The following is a 21,895-nucleotide window of genomic DNA, read 5'->3' as shown; positions in this document are numbered from 1 at the left end:
ATAAACTATTTATATAGTAGAAATATTGCGTTTATCTACTTATATTTTGAGAAATAAGTAGTGCATTTGTACATGAAAAGTACATTGTAATTTGAATTTGTACACTAAAATGTGTCAATCATGGATTTCACTGATAATAATAAAGCATATTTCAATATTATTTTGTTGCAATAAAAGTATTAGGCAATAAGTAGGTAGATAGGATCAGTTAGTAAAAGATCAGCCAAGTGCACATCGGATGTACACGGTGGGTTCCGTAGCATCGTACAGGAAATAACACTTTTTGGAGCGTGGATTTGACTTGCAGTTCGCTCCAGCAATGCGCCGGTCTTTAATTACTTTCATACATAGCATAATATTGTATATCAAATCTTTGAAAAGAGCAACCGCCGAGTTTCTTGCTGGTTTCTCTCTGTAGCAAAGGTATTCCGAACCAGTGGTAGATGCATTTTGATGATTCAAAAGTAGTTACTTGTAAAAGTTTAATTGAATAAAAACATTTTGATTTGATTTGACTTAATATTTTTTCAATTTGAAATTTTATCATTTGTTGTTATAGCGGCAATAGAAATACATATTCTGTGAAGACTTCTACTCTCTAACTATTACGGTTAACGAGATACAGCCCGCTGACAGACAGATGGACGGACGGACGGATGAAAGGACGGACATGGCGCCAATTGGCATATCAAAAGTATAGGTTATAAAAATCGTTCTTTTAATATAACAGTTGACACAAAGTTAAGATGGCGCGTGAGATCTCATTTTGTACGGACTATAAAATAATAAAAATTAGATCCAAAACAATCGAATGGAGCTGGTGTAAACAACCTGACGTCATGGAGGGCAACGCGCATGCGCGAGTATTGTTGTGTTACACGGGGTGGGTTTTCTTTGGTAAGTTTTACCGACTTTTGACGAGAAAAGAGGAGTATTGCTAGACTAGGTTCCTTTGGTTATAAAACCCGAGAAAAATACTTACCTACGGCGGCGTACACCTTTGTAGCCTGTATCCTTAGGTATCTTATGAGAAAGAAAGAGATAGTATATTACTAGCTGATGCCCGCGACTTCCTTCACGTGGATATAGGTTTTTAAAAATCACGTGGGAACTCTTTGATTTTTCGGCACAAAAAGTTGTCTGTGTCAGTTTCCGGCATGCAAGCTACCTCTGTACCAGATTTCATATAAACCGGTTAGACAGATGGGACTTTACTAATCCCGTGGGAAGTTTTTAATTTTCCGGGATAAAAAATAGCCTATGTCCTTACGCGGGATCTACCTAAGCTAACTCTGTACCAAATTTCGCCAGACTGGCGGCTGTAACGCCGCTTTATCCCAACCTCTGTCGGTTGAGGCTAGGGCTCTGTTACGGTTGTACAAGAAGGCCTTACGCAAGTAAGTGGTTTTATAAATGTAGATGTCTTCCGGAGTGACATATTCCAAAAGGAAAAAAAACTCCTTAAAATAAAGACTATAAAAAAAAGCACCGAATTAGACGTAAAAGGATGAAGTTTCCTGCATCAGTTTTCCCCTCCAATTTTAAAATGGGTACCTTCAAGTCTAGAGTGAATAGGCATCTTCTAGGCAAGCAACGTGGCAAAAAACGTGGAAAAGTTAAACTTCAAATTCCTTCTCCTTATGAGGAGACTCCCTTAAGAGGTTGACTTTGCTTAGTTGTGGACGTGAATCCCACAAGTACGCCAGCTATATTCTTTGAGGCTGAAGGTTTGGCCATTATTCTCTGGTATTATCTAAGTTCCTGTAATCAAAGTACTTACCTAGTAAGTGTGTCGAAATAGTTTGCCTTTTTAACCCCCGATCCAAAAAGAGGGGTGTTACAAGTTTGACGTGTCTATCTGTGTATCTGTCTGTGGCATAGTAGCTCCTAAACTAATGAACCGATGTTAATTTAGTTTTTTTTTTTGTTTGAAAGGTGGCTTGATCGAGTGTTCTTAGCTATAATCCAAGAAAATCGGTTCAGCCGATCGATCGATCGATCGGTTGATCGGTTCGGTATCGGGAAAAGTTATCAGCTCTTTTCTAGTTACTGTAACCTTCACCTGTTGGGGGTGTTATAAATTAACTAGCTGATGCCCGCGACTTCGTCCGCGTGGATTTAGGTTTTTCGAAATCCCGTGGGAATTCTTCGATTTTCCGGGATAAAAAGTAGCCTATGTGCTAATCCAGGATATTGTCTATCTCCATTCTGAGTTTCAGCCAAATCCGTCCAGTGGTTTTTGCGTGAAAGAGTAACAAACATACACACACACACACACACACATACAAACTTTCGCCTTTATAATATTAGTGTGATGTGAAGTGTGATTTACACTTGTTATCTAATCTGTGAAGGGTTGAAAAAACTGCCCTAATGTGTAACAGCATCCCTGCAAGCGCTCCCTAAAACAGAGGGGAGGGCTCAGTTACACCCATAACATGTATAGCATTCTGCGGTGCCAGTAGAGGACACGCTTCCAAGCCTGAATGTCGTTACCCACCCTCCCCCTTTCTAGAACAATCCAAAACAGTGCATCTCCCACCGAATTTAATGTGCATCGAAGTGAAAAAACCAAAAATAAACCCTTAAAAAGTGTTTAATTTCGTGTGAAGTGCAAAACAAAGTGAAGTTATGACGTTATATGCCCAGCCGGCAACTAGTTACATGATACAGGAACAAAAGTTTAAAACAAAAAGTATTGATTCGACGACGAGTATGCCCTCATTAATATTTCGGAATCGGTAAGTCTTGAAAATCGGCAAATAAAATAATCGATATTAGAATGCGGCGTTCGTAACTACGCAACACTATCGATTGGGTTTGACGTAGCTGTGACGTAACGGATGGAGGTTGTTTTGACTAGCGGATTGTCATGATACAGTTTTACTTTCGTTTCACGCTCTCTATTTTAATTTAATTAATATGGCACGATGTGATCAAAGTTTGAAGCTAGTTTCAGACGTAAAAGTTTGTTTTCACTTTCAGTTTAGTCCATACTAATATTATGTTAATGTTTAACACGAAAGTGTGTCTGTCTGCTTGTGTGTCTGCTAGCTTTTCACGACCCAGTCGTTTGACTGATTTTGACGAGGAATGAATGTAGTTACTTGAATTCTCGTTATTTACGTTACTTCCCTCTGTATCAAAATAACCACCGAACGTTACTTCCCTCTGTATCAAAATAACCACCAAACAGAACAGTTATTTTGAGGACACCATCTTTTACTGAGGGGTTATATAGGTACCTAAGTAACTAAACATATTAATTTTTAACTTACTAACTACGACTAACTTTAAAACTACATTTTAGTTTTGACCATATTATGAGCAACTTGACTAAATATTAGTATTTTTATAGGTAATATTTTTAATGAAAAGCAAAATTATTGTTACAATTTGTAGAACTAAACGTGAATTGGAACGCACGGCCTTCTATGAACGTCAGAACCGGTGGCCATAATGAAAATATTATTATACGGCTAATTTTAGACGACCGCGAAACAGGTGTTCGCGCTATACAGAGTTAGTTGTATTATAATAAGTAGGATTATTGTTTTTGACGTTATTCTTTGCTATAGTTCTACATTTGACTTGATTTGTAAAAAGTTTTGTGAAATCCTGTAATTTTTTCGCCATTCGTTTTGCTGTAGTGAAACAAGTGACTTTGCAAGTGCGCAATTTCGTCGCGATATTGAATAACCAGCGGTCCGTCCGTGTTTTTATTTCCACGTTTTGTAAAGGCTCAACTACGATTATCCAAGATGACCAAGTTATTACAACAATTTAATTTTAGTAGTAGTAATTATTATGACGTCGCGACTACCATTTTAGAACCCGAGTCACCCCAGCTCAAGAAGTTCTAGTAAGTGCCATTTTAAGTATTATTTTACCTACATTTCATATAATAGGACACGTGGTAAATAATTCTAATGATATGAAAGTAAGTGGTACGTGCACCATCGCCGTCCTTGGTCTAACTTGCATACCTACCTACGTCATCAAACCATCACTATCTAAATGAATTTTTAATATTACCTTCGCTTCTTTGTAAGAAAAAAAAGATGATATACAACTTTTAGGTTAAATTTTGAATATGGAATGTAGATTTTTTAAATTTTAATTGTTAGATACTTATGCAATTGTATTTTGTTCTATTCTCTATGGTTTTTGAACTGTGGTTTTTTGGTCGTTTTAACATATTATCTCAAATTATTTTGTCGAAATTAAGTAGATACCTACCTTTCCTAATCATACAACAATCTAGACAGGTCTAAAAGATCTTTAGGTGATCCCTGGTACGAGTGAATGGCGCAGTCCTGGGCGATGTGCTTCATGAATTGCTTTTCCTCTCACAATCTCCATAATTTATACAAAAAACCCCATCAAATGCGACTCAGACTTGAACAGGAAGGTACCTATGTAACACTACTTATAATCCTTAATTTAGGGTTTGCACCATTGTACAAGATATAACACATATATAAGTAATTTTTTTATTTGCATGGTGGCCATTTTGGATTTTTTATTATTTCTTTTCTTGTCATAGCACCAATAGAAATACATTGAAAATTTCAACATACATCTATTATGGTTCATGAGATAATAAGTATAACCAGCTGAAATATAAACAGACCAGAAAAAGATAATCAGATCAGAGAAACAGAGAAATTAAGATAAACAGATCAGATATAAGATAATAAGTATAACCCACTGAAATATAAACACACCAGAGAACGATAATCAGATCAAAGAAATAGAGAAAGTAAGATAAACAAATCAGATAAATGGATCAGGCTGAAAGATCTTTGGAACACCCTTCCGGCATTAGTTTTCCGTTCCACCTATAATATGGGTACCTTCAAGTCAAGAGTGAATAGGCAACTTCTAGGCAAGCGCGCTCCATCTTAGGCTGCATCACTTGCTAGCTGGTCTGATTGCAGCCAAGCGCTAGTCTATATAATTTAAAAAAAAAGAAAATGGTCAGTGGAGGCTTAGTATTAGGGTCTCGTTGGCTTCCTTTGGATATGGAACCCTTATTAAAAGGACTTGTTATGACTGACTAATCTATGAACACAATGCATAGACAGCTTGTCTTAGAAACTAGAAATCTTGACAGTAGTTTTTCTTTCATATAACACACTGTCACTCACTGATAAAGGATTTTTGGAAATTCGGTCCCTAGGGTCTTAAATAAGGGATGAAAGTTTGTATCTCATTTTTCAAGTTATATTGATGAAAATTAGTATTTACTATTTAGGCTGGATTTACTATTGGATTAATGATCACACTATAATATTATAAAGGTGAAAGTTTGTATGTGTGTGTATGTTTGTTACTACTTCACGCAAAAACTACTGGACGGCTGAAATTTGGAATGAAGATAGATAATATCCTGGATTAGCACATAGGCTACTTTTTATCCCGGAAAATCAAAGAGTTCCCACGGGATTTCGAAAAACCTAAATCCACGCGGGCGAAGTCGCGGGCATCGGCTAGTATGGAATATAAGATATGTTTCATCATTTTTGGAAGTTCCACCCGTTTAACAATTTTCAAAAAATCTACTCAAGCAAAGCAGTTCAGTTAGTCACACAGTTTAGATAATTCCATGGCAGCCATTTTGAAATTTTTGTCCTGTATTATAACAGGCAATAGAAATGCATACTCATGAGATACAGCCTGCTGACAGATGGACAGACAGTTTAGATTTGGTAATAGGGTTCCATTGGTACAGAACCCTAAAAATATTTTTTTTTCTCATTGAATTTATAGCATAAATATTAATTTTTGCCATTTAAGGTCATTAGTAAGGTTAACTGTGATAAGATTGTTTTAATTGTTGTATTCTTTGTAACTACGTAGACTATGAATGTATTTTAAATGAGATTCCCCATTAAACTTTGTATAGATCTATCTTTGCTCAACAAAATATTATGTAATACTAGCTGATGATGAACTGTTTGGTTTTCTGGGATAAAAAGTTGTCTATGTCAATAACATGGACGCAAGCTACCTCGGTGCCAAATTTCATACAAATCGGTTGAGCGGATGGGTCTTTAGGAATCCTGTGGGAACTCTTTGATTTTCCGTGATAAAAAGTAGCCTATGTCCGTCCCCGGGATATAAGCTAACTCGCTGTACCCTTCATCAGAATCGGTTAAACTGTTGGGCCGTGAAAAGGTAGCAGACAGACAGACAGATACACTTTCTCATTTATAATATTAGTATGGACTAGCAACCCGCCCCGGCTTCGCACGGGTGGACATTTATTTTTTCTATTTTCCGGGATAAAATATAGCCTATACGGATTCGGAAGAATCCCTCTAAGTAATGGTAAAAGAAATTTTGAAATCGGTCCAGTAGTTTTTGAGCCTATTCAATACAAACATACAAAAATACAAAGGTTTCCTCTTTATAATATTAGTATAGATATGGATTTACTAGCTGATGCCCGCGACTTCGTAGGTTTTTAAAATCCCATGGAAACTCTTTGATTTTCCGGGATAGAAAGTAGCTTATGTCACTCTCCAAGTCTTCACCTATACCCATGCTAAAACGTGATTGAAGGACAAACCAACAAACGAAACACTTTCGTATCTATACCTAATAAATAAAATTGGAGTGTCTGTCTGTAATTTCGAAATAACTACCGCATATTAAGGCCATATGGTTATTTGAATGATACTATAACTGAATCACACGTTTTTAAAATTTTTGTCTGTCTGTTTGAAAAAATCTTCGGAACGGCTGAACCGATTTTGACGGGATTTTTCCAGACAAGTAGAGGATTGACCAGGGAGTAACATAGGCTACTTTTTTAACCGACTTTCAAAAAGGGAGTTGTGTTTTTCTACCTATGTACACCGAAATTTCCGAGATTTCTGAACCGATTTGCGTCATTTCTTTTTTAATCGATAGAGGAACTTTGCGACATTGTTTCATAAAAAATTTGGATTCCAACTCCTCAATCCTGGTGCTGCAGGGGATCTGACCAATCCACGCGGGCGAAGCTGCGGGCATCAGCTAGTTCATAATATAGGCAGTGATGATGACTATTTTAAATTTTAATGATCATGATTCTTGAACCACAACATTATGCACTTAAACGTGTAGAAAATAAGGATCAATTTACAATAACGTCACAATGTATAGGTCATTCATCCAAACACTGTCGCAACATAAGTCAAGGCAAAATTAGTTCTAACTAGCTGATGCCCGCAGCTTCGCCCGCGTGGATTGGTCAGATCCCCTGCAGCATCAGGATTGAGGAGTTGGAATCCAAATTTTTTAGGAAACAATGTCGCAAAGTTCCTCTATCGATTAAAAAAGAAATGACGCAAATCGGTTCAGAAATCTCGGAGATTTCGGTGTACATAGGTAGAAAAACACAACTCCCTTTTTGAAAGTCGGTTAAAAAAGTAGCCTATGTTACTCCCTGGTCAATTCTCTACTTGTCTCTGAAAATCCCGTCAAAATCGGTTCAGCCGTTCCCAAGATTAGTCTTTTCAAACAGACAGACAGACAGACAGACAAAAATTTTAAAAACGTGTGATTCAGTTATAGTATCGTTCAAATAACCATGTGACCTTAATATGCGGTAGTTATTTCTAAATTACAGACAGACACTCCAATTTTATTTATTAGTATAGATTACATAGTGACAAGGTTCTAAATTGAGAGTACATATGAGCGAATCGTATGTTGTCTCAATAAAAGAATTGACCTTGCAAATTGTAAGATCTAGAACGTTTTTTAAGAAGGGTCTCTCCGTCACTCGCTTCATACAAACGTAGTTCCAATTTCATTTGGATATTAAGCAACCAAAGTCCATAAAATTTTGCAGACATATTCTAGAAACTAATATCTATGTCTGTGGTTTTCCAGATTTCGGTTAAAATATTCAATTTCAAAGTTACACTGTCTTAAAAATTTACATACAAATCTTTGAGCCCCTGTAATTGTAAAACTACATACTTTTAGAAAAATACTAAAACACCACAGACACAGATATTAGTTTCTTGAATATGTCTGCAAAATTTCATGGACTTTGGTTTGAAATATTCAAATGAAATTGGAAATACGATTGTATGAAGCGAGTGACGGAGAGAGCCCTGTTAAAATAAGTACCTAATAATATGTAGGTTCCTCTGACCATATTTCTCTGCCTTGTGATCTTTACAATGGCAAAGTGAACTAGAGTGTAAAGAAATAGGGTAGGTATTTGACATCTTGCATAACTTAAAATTTAAAAAACCCAGACACAAAAACCTCTAAGAAAACTAGAAAAGAGCTGATAACCTTCAAACGGCTGAACCGATTTTCTTCGATTATAGCTAAGAACACTCTCGATCAAGCCACCTTTCAACAAAAAAACTTAATTAAAATCGGTCCATTCGTTTAGGAGCTACGATGCCACAGACAGATACACACGTCAAACATATAACACCCCTCTTTTTGGATTGGGGGTTAAAAATATAGGATCTATTGATGGTATCCATATTGAATATGAATTTTGGAAATCAACTATTTAGTCAATTAAGAAAAAACCAACCAAGTGCGACTCAGAATCGCGCACCGAAGGTTCCGTACTCGGGTTTTTTTCGACATTTTGCATTATAAATCAAAAACTATAAAGCATAAAAATCTGTTTTAGAATGTACAGGTAAAGAAAGCCTTTTCATAATTTGATACCCCACTTGTACAGTTATCCCACTTTGAAAATTTAAAATACTAATTATTTGTTCATGAACACATTTTAATTTGTTTTTTGTGATGTAACCACTTTAAGGTTTTCGGATTTTTTACTTTACTTGTGCTATAAGATCTACCTACCTGCCAAATTTCATGATTCTAGGTCAACGGAAAGCAAGTACCTACCTACCCTATAGGTTTTCTTGACAGACACTAAAGACGGACAGACAGACAACAAAGTGATCCTATAAGGGTTCCGTTTTTCATTTTGAAGTACAGAACCCTAAAAATACTTCAACAACAGAAATGATAATAAAGTCCTTATAATATCAATGACTCACAGTGCCAGATATAAAAAAAAATAACAGCTGCCTTGTCGGCCATTTGTAAATTATTGCGGATAGGGTTACCAGATGACCGAAATTTTCCAGATATTTTTTTATTGCAAGACTAGATGATGCCCGCCGCTTCGCCCGCGTGGATTGGTCAGATCCCCTGCAGCATCAGGACTGAGGAGTTGGAATCCAAATTTTTTATGGAACAATGTCGCAAAGTTACCTTAACAATAAAAAAAAAAAAAAACGCCAATCCGTTCAGAAATCTCGGAGATATCAGTGTACATAGTTAGAAAAACACAACTCCATTTTTCAAAGTCGGTTAAAAAAGTAGCCTATGTTACTCCTTGGTTAATCCTCTACTTGTCTGTGAAAGTCCCGTCAAAATAGGTTCAGGCATTCCGAAGATTTGCCCGTTCAAACAGACACGACACTTCAATTTTATTTATTAGTAGTATAGACAGGCTTGCACTTGACGACAATCGTGCTTTATGAAAAACGGTCAAGTGCGAGTCGGAGTTCCGCACGTAGGGTACCATCGTACAAGAAATCCGTACCGATTAGGGGTATGAAGCGTTTAATGAAACTGCCAAGTTAGCCCGCTTCCATATTAGACTGCAGCGTCACTTACCATCAGGTGAGATTGCAAACTTGTATCTGAATAATAAAAAACAATGTCACGCGCGAAGTTGGCGTTAATTCTGTTACTTTTAAAATGGTTGACGCCTGCACTTCCAAATTCGAATTCCTAAAGGTAATATTAACTACTAGCTGATACCCGCGACTTCGTTCGCGTGGACGTAGGTTTTTAAAATTCCCGTGGGAACTCTTTGATTTTCCGGGGTAAAAAGTAGCCTGTGCGCAAATCCAGGGTATAATCTATCTCCATTCTAAATTTCAGCCCAATCCGTCCAGCAGTTTTTGCGTGAAGGAGTAACAAACATACACACACACATACACACATACAAACTTTCTCCTTTATAATATTAATGTGATGTGATGGAAAATTTAGAGTTTTTGCCCGGGATTCACGTATTTGGACATGGCAACCCTAATCATAGATAATGAGGCCCAACCCAAATAATGTCACGTGCAAAGTTGGCGCGAATTCTGTTTACATTTATTTTTAAAATGGCCGACGCCTGCACTTCCAAATTCGAATTCCTAAAGGTCTTCGCACATTACACGCCTCGACGCCAATTGTTTTTATACCGGCTTCCCACGGTGCGTGATGTTGCGGACCGATAGATGGGATTTGAAATTTTACAATTTCTCATGGTCTGGTCTAGTTGTCCAGCAAGGGTTTGGAGGTTTATAATTTCTACAAATCTCTGATCTGGTCTGGTCTGGTCATTTTAATTTGTTTTTTATGATCTAACCACTTTACGGTTTTCGGATTAGTTACTTTACTTGTGCTATATGACCTACCTACCGGCCAAATTTCATGATTCTAGGTCAACGGGAAGTACCCTATAGACAGGACAGACAGACAGACAACAAAGTGATCCTATAAGGGTTCCGTTTTTCCTTTTTAGGTACGGAACCCTAAGAATAATATTTATGCTTGGTTAAATAGTTTTCCCGGACTTCGTCTGTGTTGGTGTTAGCTGGCGGGCGTGCTCTGCCTTTTTTGAGTGTTTTTTTTTTTTGTTAAAACTGACTGGAAAGCGCTCTAAGGGGGTGCCGTGCGTGTGTCGGCGAGCGCCGGCACAGACGGGGTCCACACTTGTATAGTTTAACTAACTTGTTACAAATAACTACAAACTTGACATTGGCTAATGCTTTGTAAAGCCAGACGAGAGAGAAAAAAAAAACAGTTTTCCCCGACTTCATTATATTTATAAAAACTTATGGCGCAGTTTCAACCTACTTTAATAGTGGAAAAGTACAGCGAGCAATGAGTCCAATAAATAAAGCGTTACTATGTTGAATTGATATAACTAGGTACAATCAAACAATACTAATCTAAGTGTATACCTACATTTTGTGTTATCACTCTTATCAGTGTGCAGTTATACTTAGGCATAAAGATATCTATATACTATATACTTACTAATAAATAAAATTGGAGTGTCTGTCTGTTATATCGAAATAACTACCGCATATTAAGGTCATATGGTTATTTGAACGATACTATAACTGAATCACACGTTTTTAAAATTTTTGTCTATCTGTCTGTCTGTCTGTCTGTTTGAAAAGGCTAATCTTCGGAACGGCTGAATCGATTTTGACGGAATTTTCACAGACAAGTAGAGAATTGACCAGGGAGTAACATAGGCTACTTTTTTAACCGACTTTCAAAAAGGGAGTTGTGTTTTTCTACCTATGTACACCGAAATCACCGAGATTTCTAAACCGATTTGCGTCATTTCTTTTTTAATCGATAGAAGAACTTTGCGACATTGTTTCATAAAAAATTTGGATTCGAGCTCCTCACTTGCGCACTGAGGGTTCCGTACTCGGGTATTTTTTCGAAAACTATTATACATAAAAATAAATAAAAATCTGTTTTAGATTGTACAATGTACAGGTAAAGTCCTTTCATATGATAGCCCACTTGGTATAGTTATCTTACTTTGAAAATTGAAACACATTTTTTTTTTAATGATGTAACCACAAATTCGCGGTTTTCAGATTTATTCCTGTACTTGTGCTATAAGACCTACCTACCTACCAATTTCATGATTCTAGGTCAACGGGAAGTACCCTATAGTTTTCTTGACAGACACGACGGACGGACAACAAAGTGATCCTATAAGGGTTCCGTTTTTCCTTCTGGGGTACGGAACCCTAAAAAAAACGGTCAAGTGCATTAAAATATCTTGTATGATGGTTCGGAACCCTTCAAATGCGAGGTCAACTCGCACTTGGCCGGTTTTTTTCTTCAAAACAAACAATAAATAACACGTTTGTTTAGAAATGCCAAGTGATAGCCACAAAATGTTTTGGCAATCATTAGAGATACATTCATTATCATTATAGAACTATTTTTGAATGCACACGTCATTTATTTCTATACTATTTTATGCCCGAGACTTCGTCCGCGTGCAGTAAATAGACAAACTAAAATTTACCCCCTTAGGGGTTGAAATCTCAAAAATCCTTAGCAGATGCTATGTCATAATCTGCATGCCCAGCCTGATTCGATTAGTAGTTTGTGCTGTACTGTGTGTGTGTGTGTGTGTGCGAGCGTGCGCGTGTGCGCGTGTGTGTGTGTGTGTGTGTGTGTGTGTGTGTGTGCACAGAACCGCTCTCAGAACGAGAAGGGTTTTGACCATAGTCCTTCCTCATGAAGTTTTCCTACGCCGTTTAAGAAAGTGAACCCCAGATCCCAAGAATTCAGATATTCAGATACAAGTTAGCCTTTGACTGCGATCTCGCCTGGTGGTAAGTGATGATGCAGTCTAAGATGGAAGCAAGCTAAGGAAGGGGTATGGCAGTTTTCATTAAACCCATACTCCTTTGGTTTCTACATGGCATCGTTCCGGAACGCTAAATCGCTTGGCGGCACGGCTTTGTCGGTAGGGTGGTAACTAGCCACGGCCGAAGCCTCCCACCCACCAGACCAGCGATGTGGTCTTATTAGTGGGAGGTCCCGGGTTCGTTTCCCGGCAGGGGGTTGGAATTTTATAATTTCTCTGTTCTGGTTTGGTGGGAGGCTTCGGCCGTGGCTAGGCCTTAACCACTGGGCTATTATAGCTTGCTTTTCAATTACTTATCCCCATCCGAAAATAATCACTTTGTCTTTTACGTCTTAACGTATCTATTTTTATAATTTGGCAAGATGTTTGTTATTTTGTATCCAGAATCCCGATGGGTTTTAGCATCAGTACATATCAAGCTTCCTTTTTAATCGGAGGGATCAATAGACGATAGAAATTCTCAAAAAAAAATCTATAAATATATTTCAAAAAAATCCCAAAAATAATATGCTGTATATGGCATACAGCTTACGGATTGTGTATCGGAAAATACCGCTCAAAAATCGATTCAAATAATTGTGATATTGTTTTTTTTTTTTTTTTGGAAATTCGAAACATTCCATTTTGATGTGATATTTGAAAGTGTTGCTATCAGTATATTATTATAAATTATTTATTTATTTTATATTTATTATTATTTGCTGTGATTTTAAGTGTATTTAATTATTTAATTAGTTAGTAAAGATATTGATTAGTATTAAGATATCTCGCTTGTTTTTTTTTTTTGGATAATTTTTCTGGAGAGCAATGGTTGTGAAACTTATCAGGTACGATTTAGAATATTTAGTTATATTTTGTAAAACTTGCAATTTCATATTCGGAAGAAATTTATACATATTTAACAAGTGTAAATTAAAAATTTATAACACCCCCGACAAGTGAAGTTTACAGTAACTAGACAAGAGCTGATAACTTTCAAACGGCTGAACCGATTATCTTGGATTATAGCAAAGAACATACCGCCTTTCAAACAAAAAAAAAACTAAATCCAAATTGGTTCATTCGTTTAGGAGCTACGATGCCACAGACACACAGAAGATACACACGTCAAACTTATAACACCCCTCTTTTTGGGTCGAGGGTTAAAAATAATAATTAAGTATAAAAAATTCCAATAGTTGTACAATTAGGTCGGTCGTCGTAAACTTTAACAGGGCTCTCTCCGTCAGTTAGTCCATACAATCGTAGTTCCAATTTCATTTGAATATTAAGCAACCAAAGTCCATGAAATTTTGCAGACATATTCTAGAAACTAATATTTGTGCCTGTGGTGTTTTAGATTGTTCTAAAAATATGTAGGGCTCAAAGATTTGTATGTGAATTTTTAAGACCGCGTAACTTTGAAACCGAATATTTTAACGGAAATCTGGAAAACCACAGGCTAATAAAAGCTATTATTTCCCGGAACGTTTTTACAAAATTCCATTGAGCATGATTGGTTAGTATTCCAATGAGAGACGAACTAGGTTTGTATGGAGCGAGTGACGGAGAGACCCCTCTTAAGGTCGATTGCATTAATATGAAGGTTATTTCCGTAAATGCGTTGTTGCTTTTGGCGTGACTTGGTTCACTTCAGTGAAGCGAGGTTTGGGTTGAATAGAATATTCGACGGCGCATCTCTGAGCGCGGCTGTTGATTTTAGGGTTTCGTACCTCAAAAGGAAAATGAAACTTTTATAGCATCGCTTTGTTGTCTGTCTGTCTATCGGTCCGTCTGTCGTATCTGTCAAGAAAACCTATAGGGTACTTCCCGTTGACCTAGAAACATGAAAGGTAGGTAGGTAGGTCTTATAGCACAAGTAAAGGGGAGACCAGTGCGCGAGTCTGACTTGCACTTGGCCGGTTTTTTTCGAAACTCAGCTGAATATTCGGCTAAACTATTTTATTTTTCGTTGCATTCGGCTAATAGTAATCGTTTGTTCGCAGTGGCGACGGCGCGTCTCTGAGCGCGGCCGGCAGCAAGCGGTCGGCTTTGTCGGCTTCGGACGCCGAGTGTTTTTCGCTCTGCCTGGGTGCCGGGCCTCTGTGGTAAGTGGTTATCTCGTACAGTATAAGAGAATGCATCCCTTATTTAAAGCTTGTACAGTCAGCAACAATGCTAGGTTTGAACACGTCCATAGTCGCTTGTAGTGGCGGGTGCAAACCTAGCTTTGTTGCTGACTGTACCTTACTAGCTGACAAACATTCAAAATAACGAAATTTCATCGCTATTGTTTCATATTCAGCGAAATTTGAAGCTAATATTTGGCTGAATTTCGACTGAATAGTAAGCTAAATTTCAACAGAATATTTGGCTGAAATGAATATTCGTGCAACGAAATTCAACCAAATATTCGACCATAATTCAACTAAATATACAACTGAATTTCAATAAAATATTCGGCGAAACTCAAAGGAATATACAACTGGATTTCTACTGTATATTCGGCTGAAATTCAAGGGAATATTCGGCCTAAATCTCAATTGAATATTCGGCTAAAAGAATTGAACCATCGATACTATAGCAAAATATTTGTCTGTGTGATCAGGTGGTCCTGATGTCCCTGCTCACGGCTCAGCACCGCCCGGAGGGGTGAGCAGCGGGGTCGCGACCCCTGCGACCCCGTCCACCCCCATCCACGACGACAACAACCGTGAGTGTCCAATTACTCCCGTATTACAAACTAGATGGCGCTGTACGGAGTTCAGTCTCGCTACAGGAGTTTCGCAGAAAATATTATACGTCTTGGCGGGTGCAACACCGTGCCCCTGATAGGAGACAGACATTTTCTTAATAGGTGGATTCTGATTTTTTGTAGCATTATCCATATTTCCATACTAATATTATAAAGGCGAAAGTGTGTCTGTCTTCTAGCTCTTCACGGCCCAACAGTTAAACTGATTTTGAAGAAAGGCACAAAGTTAGCTTACATCCCGGGGACGTACATAGGTTACTGTCATTCCGGAATATCGAAGAGTTCCCACGGGATTCTTAAAGGTCCATACATCGGGCATCACCTAGTTTTTCATATTTCTAAACTAGATGGCGCTGTACGGAACTCTATCCCACTAATGGGACATGTAATTAAAACCTGAGCTAACCTAAGTTTTTTTTCTTAAGATAAAACCGTCAAATATGTAATTATAAAAATAATTTATTTTTTTATTCTTTTGTTTGTAAAAAATGGAAATATAGGCTTAACTCTTTTTTTTTTAAATCGTAAACTCACAAAATAAATTAATCTTTTTTTCTTTTTTGTCAGCCCTAGCACAGACTACGGTCTATTTGGGCTGCAAAATTCCAAACACCAGTCTGTTTTTTATCTAGTGCTTTGGTCTATAAAAAATGGTGAAAAATGTTTCTCTTTAAATTAAGTCTATCACACTATAATATTATAAAGGTGAAAGTTTGTATGTGTGTGTGTGTGTGTGTGTATGTTTGTTACTCCTTCACGCAAAAACTACTAGACGGATTTGGCTGAAATTTGGAATAGAGATAGATAATATCCAGGATTAGCACATAGGCTACTTTTTATCCCGGAAAATCATAGAGTTCCCACGGGATTTCAAAAACTTAAATCCACGCGGACGAAGTCGCGGGCATCATCTAGTTACTAAATAAATAAAAAATAATATGTCTTGCAGGTGACTTGTTGAGCGCCCTGCTATGGGCCAGCGCCAGTTCTCTGAGCAGCAGCGCCGAAAGCCTCGCCACCGAGGCCGCGCAGACCCACCCTGCTCTACACCCTGAACAACGGGAAGCGGTTAGTACACCTTTCTTTTTTTTTTTTTATTCACTATAGGTAAGCGCTTGACCACAATCACACCTGATGGAAAGTGATGATGTGGTCTAAGATGGGACGCGTTTACCTAGAAGGTGCCTATTCACTCTTGTTTTAAAGATACCCGGATTGTAATTGGTAGGAAACACAGATCGCGGAAGAGTATTCCTAACCTTAGCCATGCGTATGAGGAATGATGACGCAAAACGTTTCGTGCGTGTAGATGGAATGTCGACGACATAAGGATGGAAACTCGCCCGACGTCTTGCGGTTCGGTGGTAAAATGACTTCTATCACTCCTATTTCACTTTTCCATCACCTTCTTTTCATTTTATCCCTAGTTTCACTTCACTTTCCACCAATATTACACCACGTGTTTCACTCGATAGTCCACCCCTATTTCACTTTTCATGTTGTGAATCCAACGAGTTCATGATGGGAACTGACACTTTATTATAAGTTTTCTATAATGCCGACTTAGTTATCCCCATTTCACTTTACATTTCACCTTTAGTTCATCACACAATCCACCTCTAATACACTTAATGCCATGCCTTCTACCTCTATTTCACTACAATTTCACTCTCCTTTTTCTTTCACTCGTATTTCACTTCTTGGTTCACCTCATGTTCCACTCCTCTTTCACTACTATTTCCACTCTTTGTTCATCAATTTCTTATGTTGTTTTTTTAAATTGCAGGTAATCAGCAAGATCCTCGAGCGCAAAGATCGCCAACCAGTGAAGATTGACTTCAAGATCTTCCTCACCGAGAATACTCTCACTCGCTGGGAGGCTGTGAGTGGTTTTTTTACAAGTGTAAATTAATTTACAACACCACCGACAAGTGAAGATTACAGTAACTAGAAAAGAGCTGATAACTTTCAAACGGCTGAACCGATTTTCTTGGATTATAACTAAGAACACTCTCGATCAAGCCACCTTTCAAACAAAAAAAAAACTAAATTAAAATCGGTTCATTAGTTTAGGAGCTGCGATGTTACAGACAGATACACAGATACACACGTCAAACTTATAACACCCCTCTTTTTGGGTCAGGGTTAAAAATAGGTACTATTGTACACCTTTGTTTGTCTAATTTGTTAGATTTTAAAAAAATAGCTATATCTGCATGTCAAATTTCAGCCCTATCGATCTAGAATTTTGAGCTGTGTATTGATAGATCAATCAGCCAGTCAGTTAGCTTTTGCTTTTATATGTTTAAATATATATTTCTTTGTATTGTAGGTGGTAAAAGGTGGTACCATCTATCTGCGCGTGCCAGGCATCCTGCAGTCTGGTAGCAAGGAGAGCTTCATGCTTCTCTTGGACTTCGCTGAGGAGCGTCTCGGCTGCACCAAGTGAGTAAAGTCTTACTTTACTCAGTAGAATCTGCTTTCCGAACTGGTGGGAACAACTCAAACAGAGAGATAAGCTTTGTAAACAGGGTGACAGATCAAACCCCGCCAATGAGGTCCGGGGGCATATTTCTAAAACCGGTGAGAGTTGGATTTGCACTCAAAGCGTAACCATCGTTTTCATGCACTTTTATGAGCAACACTGCAAGTTAATTATGGATAGCGCCATCTATTATGTGATTTAGTAAATTGTTTGTGAACACTTTTTTTTTGTGATTCACGATTTTTGGATTTTTTACTTGTGCTATAAGTATCTGCCAAATTTTATCATTCCAGGTCAACGGGATACATGGATTTTGATTTCCCCAGATTGACTGTTCAAACGGACGGACAAATGATGGATTCCTTTTTTTTTTCAAAAATTTATAGCCAGTGTCTTTTGGCACCATACTTCCATTCAAAATTTATTTCCTTATGAGGCACAAAACCCTTAAATCGACCTCTTACTCCTAACCTATAATAATGTTGCCATAATCTTTCCAGCTGTATCATCTGCGTGCTCAAGAACCGCTCCGACCGCGCCACCCTTCTCCGCACCTTCATGTTCATGGGATTCCAGCTGTTACCGCCCAACTCACCGCTCATGCAAGAGATAAACAACCCGGAATACATCTTCTTGCACTACAACATGAATTAACTGTCTTCGGTCTTGCCAGATAACGAATTTGTACCATTATAGTAGCTTTTTCGACACATCGCCACACTTTTTAATCATTTCATCGAAAAAATATCTTTTTAGTTTCGTTTTAGAAAAAAAAAATTCTCATGTTAGCAACACTAGTGGTAGTTTTTAAAATTCAGTGTCAACACAACACGCAATTAATCTGGTGTTGCCAACGAATTCCTACCGTTATAGTAGCTTTTTTGACGCTCTTCCTTGTCATTTTATGAAAAAGAAGAAAAAGATTATTTCTCTCGTATTTAGAAAAGCTAGTGGTAGTTTTTTGGTGTCGCCGAAGACAGTAAACGTATATTGAAACGATATTAATTCATTTTTGACGTTTGCTTTATGAAAAAAAAAAAAATTAAATTTGTGAAACCGACCAACGCCAAAATACGTCACTTAGAGGTATGTAACCTTAAATTTTAATAATCGTTTCAATATTCGAATGACAGCATTTTTTTTTTGGTATAGATAAAGTTTTTCAAAGCTGTCTCAAGTGTATTATAAAAAAAATAACAGTATTCCATTGCACTTTTTTCATGTAAAATCACTCGCTTGCATAGTGGTAAGGCGCAAAAATAAGTCGCGTTATTAGTATTTAGATTTAGTATATTATCATTGTAGAAACTTGGATTTCGTTTGATTTTTAGTAGTATTTTTTTTTATGTATAGCAACACTTTGACTATCAAAAAGCTTGAATCCATACCTCTGAATTCTATTACAAAACATCATCTTCAAAGACAAGATTTCAGAGCCAAAAATCAAAAAAAAAAATTACTTTGTAAAAAAGGCTAGAATCCAGCTCCAATAATAATTAAAAAAAAAATACCATAACATAGACTAATCAAATGAAATTTAAGTTGGTACTTGGTAGTGATTTTTATTTCTACAATTTCAGCTTTGAAGTCATACCTAATTTTTCGTGTAACTTTTTGCGTATCAAAACTGATATCGTAGAAATATATTATAATTTTCATCATTTTTTCTCTTTTAACTTTACTTAGTTATATTATTATTGTACCTATCATCGGAAAGTATATGTCGTCGTGTATGTCAATATGTTTACCCACTCCGGGGTAGAGCCCGAAAATTTAAAAAAAAAACAAAAAAAAAACAAAAATGACAAAAAAAATCTTAGTTTAATATTATTATACGGTTCCCATCTACGTACTATATATTATAAAAAAAAAAAAACAAGTTTTTTTCACGTACGTTCGCCGATACTTTTCTGAAAAAAAAAAAACTCCACACCATTTTAAAACATCTTAGCAATAGCTACTGCATTTTTTATAGTAGCATTTTTTTTTTCATACGCGTTCGTACGTAATTTTTTCACTATTCACCTAATTTTTGTAAAATATTCACCATATTTTGGAAATTTAGGGTCGTTTACACACGAATTTGGACGCAATTTAAAAAAATATATACAAACACGCCAGTGTTTCTACTCGATGTGTACACGGCCTAACACTGTGACGTAACACCTAAAAAATCTATAAATAACCTAGATCGTAAGTGGTTTGTGTTTTTTTTAATTCCTTTATTTCATTTTGTATTATTGTAAAAAAAAAACGCTTTATTTTATGTTTGGAAATACAATTAAAATTGATAAAACAATTGCAGGCTGCATGGTCTACGACCTTTGCCTTTCCTGAAGGAGATAAAAAATAAAATTAAAAAAATTGCGCCATATTTTGACCTTGAATTTTTATTGGCTCCAGAAAAACGAACATAAAGTAAGGCGTTACTTTAATCTTTTAAGTAATCTTACTTTACTGTATTCTAGTAACGGTTACTCATTAGGTTTTATTTTAAGTATAGATTTATTTTCACATAGGCCCCCATAATGCCATAGAATAAAATAATGCGACTAGAAATTAACAACTTTTCCAACAGTTTAATGCCTAACATTCACACCCAAAATAGATTTAAATTGACAATTTAAAGGTCCTTTTCCATCCCCATTTTTCATCCATGAAAAGAATTGCTTGATTTTTTAATTCTGTCAATTTTATCATACCCATATTTAAAAAAAAAAACTACTACATAATTTGATTATTTAGAAAAATTAAGAAATTGAGTGAAAATATGTTAATGTAATACTTATAATAATTTACTTTATACTTGTAATAATTTTATGTACACATCGAAGTTCAAAGTAGGATTAAATTCAAAAAGGAACCCCTCTTCTCTTCTCAGACTTGGGCGCGTTTTGAACCCTCGTAGCTTTAGTTTTAAGTTACGTAATTAATTATCACCACTATATCGTACAATAACAATTTCGACCATCAAAAAGAGTACAATTGTACCTACTTTGAATAAATGATTTTGACTTTGACTTAAAATGATTATATCTACCCTAATATAGGTACTGGTCAAATTGTTTCTTCTATGACAGAATCCAATGCAATTCCCATTGCAGTACGTTTTGGTTGAGTATTACTTTATTTCTCGGGGCCTTGTGAATAGTTTTAGTTTATAAGTTTAATGTAATAAATATTGGACAAGCTATTAAAAATAATATTAATCATTGCGTGTTTTATTTGTGATCTCCTTTTCCTTTTTAGGGTACCTTTCAAAAGGAACCCATAAGCTTTGGTCTGGTGATCATAACGCACAACGCTGCGGTATGCGGTATGCGTTGCCGGACACTCAATCATATGAAAAACGTCGAGAGTGTTCTCTTGTTCCGTCGCAGTATGCGTCAGCGGCGAGGGGCAAGCGCGGTGAAGTGGGGAGGTGTACTCCCGCACAACGCGGCGTCATTCTCGGTTCAACGCTGCGGTGTGCGGTGTGCGTCACGGGTCAATATGGAATTTTTCGAAGACCATTTAATAGAATTAGTTCGCAACTATCCTTCTTTATATAAAAATAAAGACAAAAAACAAAAACATCTTCCTCTTCAAGCAAAGCACAAATTACAGAAAAATTGTTCATGTTCACGTCTACCTTGGTAGCTGCGGCAAAATCAAATGACCACCACCACCGCAGGGACGCTAAATGCTGCGTTGCGACGCATACCGCAGCGTTGTGCGTTAAGATCACCAGACCAAAGCTTTAGGCCTACGCCACACTTGACGGAAATTCCGACGCTGAACTTGCGCGTCGGAACGCCAATACATGTTATTATTGCTATATAGACTAAAGGACGGAACAGACGCTGAAGGCGAGCGGTCCGCCATGGAACGCTTATTTATATGCATTTAACATGTATTGGCGTTCCGACGCGGAAGTTCGGCGTCGGAATTTCCGTCAAGTGTGTCGTAGGCCTTCTATGATCCTTTTATTGTGGTCTGTCGTGAATTTGTGGTTACATCACGAAAAAAAATAATTTAAACCTGTTCATGAACAAAACTCGCATGCAAAATATTTTAACATTTTTATATGCAACAGTGCAAAATAATGGTAACAGCGCCATCTATATAATATATAGATTGCACTTTAGTAATAGAACACATTTTTTTTGTGATGTAACTAACCACAAATTCACTTTTTTGGGATTTTTTCCTTTACTTGTGTTGTAAGACCTACCTACCTGCCAAATTT

At 36.9% G+C, this 21,895-nt stretch overlaps 1 protein-coding gene across 1 annotated transcript; it reads left to right on the top strand.

Moving 5' to 3' along the window:
- Window positions 1-3,578: 3,578 nt before the first annotated feature.
- LOC123879082 (ornithine decarboxylase antizyme) lies at window positions 3,579-20,879 on the top strand. Its single transcript, XM_045926601.1, is given in 8 exon segments — window positions 3,579-3,862; window positions 14,434-14,535; window positions 15,036-15,042; window positions 15,044-15,140; window positions 16,132-16,250; window positions 16,969-17,064; window positions 17,515-17,627; window positions 18,168-20,879. Coding segments are annotated over 8 exon segments (789 nt in total). The 5' UTR covers window positions 3,579-3,761; the 3' UTR covers window positions 18,322-20,879.
- The last annotated feature ends 1,016 nt before the right edge of the window (window positions 20,880-21,895 follow it).

This window comes from Maniola jurtina, chromosome 27, assembly GCF_905333055.1.
Source record: "Maniola jurtina chromosome 27, ilManJurt1.1, whole genome shotgun sequence".
Lineage (NCBI taxonomy): Eukaryota > Metazoa > Arthropoda > Insecta > Lepidoptera > Nymphalidae > Maniola > Maniola jurtina.
The sequence above is the reverse complement of the archived record's forward strand: the minus strand, read 5'-3'. Positions and strand labels throughout refer to the sequence as shown.